This window comes from Scyliorhinus canicula, chromosome 10 (assembly GCF_902713615.1).
Source record: "Scyliorhinus canicula chromosome 10, sScyCan1.1, whole genome shotgun sequence".
Taxonomy (NCBI): Eukaryota; Metazoa; Chordata; class Chondrichthyes; order Carcharhiniformes; family Scyliorhinidae; genus Scyliorhinus; species Scyliorhinus canicula.
Window position 1 is genome coordinate 97,979,434 of NC_052155.1, and position 7,030 is coordinate 97,986,463.

General features: G+C 42.0%; 1 protein-coding gene across 1 annotated transcript in view; it reads right to left on the reverse strand.

Moving 5' to 3' along the window:
* The window catches only part of LOC119972538 (inositol monophosphatase 3-like), a 29,137-nt gene extending 22,449 nt beyond the window's left edge, over positions 1-6,688 (reverse strand). The window contains 1 exon segment of the mRNA XM_038809402.1: positions 6,087-6,688. Coding sequence (XP_038665330.1) covers positions 6,087-6,438 — 352 coding nt within the window. The 5' untranslated portion in view covers positions 6,439-6,688.
* Positions 6,689-7,030: the final 342 nt, after the last annotated feature.

Consider the following 7,030-nt stretch of genomic DNA (forward strand, 5'->3'; position numbering starts at 1 on the left):
AAAAGTCAGTACATAAGAAAAAGAATGATTCAACTTATCCTGGAATTAATTCTCATAAAGATGCTTGGATCAAATCATCAATTGAATTTATGCAATTGGAGTTATGGAACTTACTGAGTATTTAGATCCGAGTCAGTATTTTATTAACCTCTTGTTAGTTTTCCGACTTGTTATTGTGATTTAATGCTGCAGATTCTGCCCTTTTGATCATGACTGATTTGAGAGCTGTGTTGTCAGACTCTTAAAATACTAGATAAGAATTTTTCGGTGATCTGCACCTTTGGCACAGAGGCCAACCAGATGCTTAGAAATCCACGAGTGAAGGCAGCACGTGGCACAGTAGTTAGCACTGCAGCCTACGGCACTGAGGATCCGAATCCCAGCCCTGGGTCACTGTCCATGTGGAGTTTGCACATTTTTCCTGTGTCTGCGTAGGTTTCACCCCCACACCCAAAGATGAGCAGGGTAGGTGGATTGGCCATGCTAAATTGCCCCTTAATTGGTCAAAATAATTGGGTACTCTAAATTTATTTTTTAAAAAAGAAATCCATGAGTGTTTGGGCTTATTCCAAAAAATGCCAAGATCTAACCCCTTATTGTGCCAGAAAGTAAAAAGCCAATATCATAATACATTATGCATCATAAATAAAATTACTTAATATTTATTCATTGTCTGTGTTTAAGGTGTCCACTAAGGTGTCCTCGTAACTTTAAAAATGGACATTTTAAAACAATATTTGATCATTTTGTGGCAGTTACACCACTAATCAAAATTAATTAGTAATTTACATAGGCAAAGGGAGTTCACTAAAAGTCACAAAAGGAGGCTATTACGCCCCCCCCCCCTCCCCCCCCCCTTTGAAATGGTAGGTTTTCTATGGCTGAATCCAAAGTAATACTAGCAAAAGCACCAAACTGACATTAATCACGATCAATAATAATTAATTCATCTGGGCTACTGTAACTTAGAACTTTTGTTCAGAAACTGTTGTCAATCTATTAATGGAAATATATGTACTAACCCCTGCATACCAAATATGGTTTTGAAAATAAAAAAGAAAAACTCATTATTGACCCAGTGGTAGTATTCTCACCTCAAGTCTCAGAAGGTCAGAGGTTCAAGTTACGCACCAGTTGCAGACTGACACCACGGAGGGAGTGTTCCGCTATCAGAGGTATTATTGTCTTTAAGATTAGACATTAATCTGAGGTCCGGTCTGCCCTCTCAGTTGGATAGTAAAGATCTGATTATTATTCAAATAAAGGCAGGTAAATTATCGCTATATTCTGGCCAATATTTATCCCTCAATCAACAATCCTAAAATAGATAACCTGTCCCGGATGCAGCTCATTGCTATTTGTGGGAACTTGATGTGTGGGAATTAGTGACTGTATTTTCATACTGCAGTGGTTACATTTTAAAGACATTTAATTGGCTATAGAACACTTTGGAGCTCTGATGTTGTACAAATTATCTTAATACAACCTGCAACTTTTCTTTATGTTTAAAAGTTAGAAATTAAACAACATGTATTTTTCATATCTGCTTTCAAACCATGTTTTTTTTTAAATCCCCAAATGATAAAAGGATTAGAATCTAGACTTATCGTTTAAAAAGAATTTTGTGCCTGTGAACTAAACTACATTTTCGCTAACCTGGTAATATAAGGATGCATTCACACTCAATGTTGGCAGAAGCAATTCATAGGAAAAGAAATCTACCCCATTTCACTCAGCAGGCTGAACTCCAACTCCAATTTACAGTAGTAGCAAACTTCACATCTGTGTGAAGACACCCACTTTCACCTTTAGTAAAATAATAACTTGCAAATAAAGTTTTTTTTTCCCTTCCGGATATCTCAAAGCATTGTACACTTTAAAATTAATTAATTGATTGTGATTACTATGATATGAAGAAAACTTCACAATCTGTACAGAGAAAAGCCTCAAACTTAGTAACTGAGATGAATGACCTCTGTCACTCTGTTTTAAATGAACTGGATGAGGAATGAAAGTTGACTAGAAAAGTTGACTCTGAACAGTACCACAGGACGTAGGTTTATTTCAACAGGTGTTGGATTAGCTTCTATTTTGGGACAAGGAGCGAGGCAGCAGGGATAAATGGAGTGGCGACAGAGGAGGCTCACAACCAGTGAGATGAGCAGGTGGTTAATAAGAGTGGTGGTAGAGGGGGCCAGAGACCAAAAGCAAGAACTGAAATGACCTGGGGCGCTAAGTAGAGGAGCGGTTGAAGGAACCCCGGACGAGGAGAGAGACCGACCGAGATAAAAAGAGCTAGCCTGGGAGGAATCAAAGTGGATTCCAGTAAAATTTAAAGTTGACTTGATGGAAAGCAGGTAAATATTGGTTGGTTTAGATTTCTCTTTTTTTCCCCTCTCTAAACTGGCCATTGGTTTAAACTAAGAGCCAGAAATTCTAAAATTCAGCTGGGGTTAGTATAAACAGTAAGTCAATATATAAGATTAGCATAAAGTTGGACGAGATGCAATAATTAAAATTAATAGTTTAAACAAGGTACAAACTAAATTCTACCAGAAGGAATATGATTTTTTTTTAGGTTCATGGGCAGACAGCTGCGACCTGTTGCTTGCAATTCATGCACCATGTAAGAACTTCAGGGCATTCAAGTGGTTTCCGAGCTTGAAAGATAGTGGAACATCAGGGATTCAAAGAATTTACTGGATCGTATGTTCCAGGAGGTGATCATCCTACAGGAGAATGTGTTCAGGACAGTAGATGGTGGCCACCCAGAGGAGTCGCAAGTGCAGGAGACTTCAGGGTGTGGGTTACTCTCAAACCAATACTCAGCTTTGGAGACTGCTGGGAGTAACAAGACCTTAAAGGAGTGCAATGCCAACGGGCGATGCATAGGGAACAGAAAAGCAAATAAATGCAGTCATTTTAGAACATCCCATAGTTAGGGAACAGAGAAGTGTTTCTATAACTATATGTGCTGCCTCCCTGGTGCCAGAGTATTACGGAGAGGGTACAGTATATTCTGCCTTGGGACGGAGTAAGCCAGAAGTTGTGGTGTACGTCCGTACCAGCAACTTAGACAGCAGGTATTGAGCTCCTATGGTAAAGACTTTGAGGAGTTGAGGAGGAAATTAAAATGTAAGAGCTGCATTATTCCCAGAGCCAGGGAATATGATTAAACAAAAAGAGCGAGGCTGCATGTCAGGTAAATTCTTCAAGCAAGAACCAGGTCACATAGATAAAATCAAATTACTGCGGATACTTGAATCGGAAACAAAATGCTGGACAATCTCATCAGCTCCGACAGCATTGTGGAGAGAGATCGGAGCTAACGTATCATAGAATTTGCAGTGCAGAAGGAGGCCGTTCAGCCCATCAAGTCTGCACCGGCCCTTGGAAAGAGAACCCTATCCTTGCCCACACCTCCACCCTTCCCCGTAAGCTAGTAACCCCACCCAACCTTTTTTGGACACCAAGGGCAATTTATCATGATCAAACCACCTCACCTGCACATCTTTGGACTGTGGGAGAATCTAGAGCACCCGGAGGAAACCTAGGCAGGCACAGGGAGAACATGCAGAGTCCACACAGACAGTGAACCAAGCGGGGAATCGAACCTGGTACCCTGGAGCTGTGAAGCAACTGTGCCAACCACTGTGCTATCGTGTTTCAAGTCTGGATGACTTGAGTCATCCAGATTCATGGATGGACAGCCAAGACCCAGGATTGTCCAGCATTTTTGGTCTTTGAACGAGGTCACATAGCTGAGTGAGAAAGTGAAAAGAAAAATAAGACTGGCAAAGCGAGAATATAATAGAATAGCAAGTGAATTAAAAGGGACCCAAAATTCTTCTACCGTACGTAAACAGTAAGCAGGTAGTAATAGATAAGGGGGAAGATATATGCTCAAACAGGGAAGGCTAGACAAAACTATTTAATGTACACTTGATATAGTTATTTACCAAGGAAGAAAATCCTGACAAAATATTGGTAATTCAGAGGCAGCATGTACTAGAAAGGCTGGCCGTGCTTACAATTGATAAGCCTCTGGTCTGGATAACTAACATCCCAAGTTGCAACGGGAGTGGGGTTGAGAGTATAAGGATTTACCATAACATTTCAACCACAAGTGAGGTGACAAATATGACATCCTTATTCAAAAGAGGGTGCAAGGCCACTCCCAAGAACTACAGGCCAATCAGTTTAACATCAGTGGTGAGTAAGGTTTTAGAAGCAATATTCAATTAGAGATTTGAGTTAATTAAGGAAGGACAACATAGATTTGTTCAGTATAAGACGGATCATGTTTAACTAATTTAACTCTTTTTATAAACAAGTTGGTTGATGAAGGGAATGTGGTGGATGTATAGATTTTTAAGAAATCATTTGACTGAGTACCACGTAAAAGGCTGGTTAACAAAATTAAAACTCATTGAATAGGAGGATCAGTGCTAACTTTGAAAGAAAGTGGTGCAAGGACAGAAAACAACAAAGCATGGTAAATGGTTGTCTTTCAGGCTGCAGGATAGCAGACAAAGTTCTGTGGTAGGGCCACTGAAACATGTTCAAAATTTGCCAAGATATCAAACTTTAAGAAAACCAATCGACTGGAACACCACCTTGCTAGGTTAGCAGAGCGGGCAGATGTAATTAAATGTTGTGGGTGGGATTCTCCAGTCCACCAGCCACATTTTCTTGCATGCCTCCACCCCATGGATTTCCCATTGCGGCCACCACACGACATCGGGAAACCCGTGGGCGTGGATGCGCTGCCGGCAGAGTGGAGGATCCAGCTGACAGACAATTCTACTGTTTTTGGCAGAAGGAATAGGGAAGAGGTAATACAGACTAAATTGCAGTTCTAAAGAACATGCAGCGACAGAGAGGTCTGGGGTTCATGTGCCTAGATCTTTGAATGCAGCAATACATATTGAGATAGTAGTTAGCAAACCATATCAGATCCTGGGCTTCTTAAGTAATTATTCAGTGCCAAAACTGGGAAGTTATGCTGAACCTTTGCAAAGCTCTGGTTAGGTCACTACTCAAGTATTGCATCCAAGTTGGTCACCACACTTTAGAAAGGGTGTGAGGGTCCTTGAGAGGTTGCAGAGGAGATTTACCAATATGGTTCCACGGATGAGGAATATTAGTTACAATGTTAGATTGGAGGAGCTGGGGTTGTTCTCTTTGGAGCAAAGGAGGTTGCAAGAAGTTATGATAGAGGTGGACAAGATTATGACAGGTTTAAATAAAGTAGACAAATAAAAGCTGTTCCCACTAGCTGAGTGTACAAGAACTTGAGCGATATGGATTTATGGTTTGTGGAAGAGATGTGAGGAAATGTATTTTTAAAAATCATGTGAATGGGAATTAGCTGGGACTTACTGCCAACTCAGATATTGGGAGCAAAGACAAGTGATATGTTTGAAAGAAAATTGAATGCATACTTGAGAAATAAACCTGTAGGGCAGTAGAGACAAAATAGGGAGATGCGACTTACTGGAATTACTCTACAGAGGGACAGTATTGTCGCATTAGGCCAGATGGCTTCCTTCCGTGACTCTATGACTCTAAAACAACGTACCTTTGACAATATGGGAGATAGTTTTGTCATGGCTGTGGCCTGGGATATAATGAATCCAAGCCAAAAATCAAACTACTGCTTGCCAAATCAAAATGGCCAACAGTGAATAGCTTAACTAATAATTTTAATGCATTCTGAAGAATCCACTTGTTTTGGTCGAGGCTATTTTAAACTAGAAAGGGTGTCTAAAAAAAAATCACAGGGGTAGAGAACTTTAAATGAAAACCTTTTCAAAACATTTCTGTGATTAGTTGTTACACTCAGTACCGACAAAATACAAGTGTTTTAAGTTGCTCCCACCCACACTTACTCACCTGAGGAAGTAGAATGCTCTATTAACAGAGGAACATCAAAGCAGTACATTGCCGAATGAATGAAAGAAATAAATGAATGAATGAAAGAAATGAATGAATGAAACGCAAGAAGCACCCCCCCCCCCCCCCCCCTTTTCCCATATGTTTTTTTCTCTCTGCCGCATTGCCTTTCGTGGTTGTTGTTGCCGAGCTCACCTGTATGGTTGGAAATGTATTTTTAATCAAATTATACATCATCTGATGTGACAGCAGGTCCCCGGTGGTGAGCATCTCGTCCACTCCTTCCTTAGTTTTCCCTTTGCTTTTCCCGTTGAGTTCACCCCCTTCCATCACTCGCTTCACCTCCTCCCCTCCCCGCATGGCGGCTTCCACCGACAACGCCAGCAGTTCCCTCAGGTCCACCCTGTCCGTGCCGGGCAGCTTTCTGAAGATGGCGATCCGGCCGGCCAGAAAGCCCGAGTAGAAATGGTAGAGGACTCCGACAGCAAGCAAGGCAAACACGGCCACGCCGAGCGGGGACAACCGTATGCCCATGGGAGCCATGGCCGTACAGAAGCCGGGGCAGGAGGGAGGGTAGGTCTGCTCCCAGCTGTTGCTGATTTACGTGTCTCGAGGCAGGTATTTCCCGGGCTCAGGTTTTAATCCCAGAGAGCGAGCTCCCCGGAGACTGGACCCCCGGCGCGCGCGCCCGCCCCGCACCTTCTCAACAATTGTTACACATCAAGTATCAAACAGCAACTTCCTCCGCTTGCTACAATCCACCGCCGCGCTCCGTACCCACGTCCTCGATAGGTCACAGGGTAAAGGTAACGGGAACTGTTTCTGGGTCAGCTGCAAACTCGGTTCATTCCGCAATGGCAGCTGTGTTTTCGCACAACTGTGGAAAATAATCATCGGCCCTGTGTGTGTTTAAATGAGATTTAGCCCGATTTGTTTGTCAGTGCATGTTGGCTGGGTGGGTGGACGGCTGTGTGTTGGGTGACTGCGATGGGTGGCATTTTCCTGCAGCATCGAATAAATTAAACGATTTTATTTTCAAGAGGACTTCTGACCCGTGTTTGCCAAAATATATATATTACCAAAAGCAAAATACTGCGAATTTGAAATAAAAGACAGAAAATGCTGGACATACTCA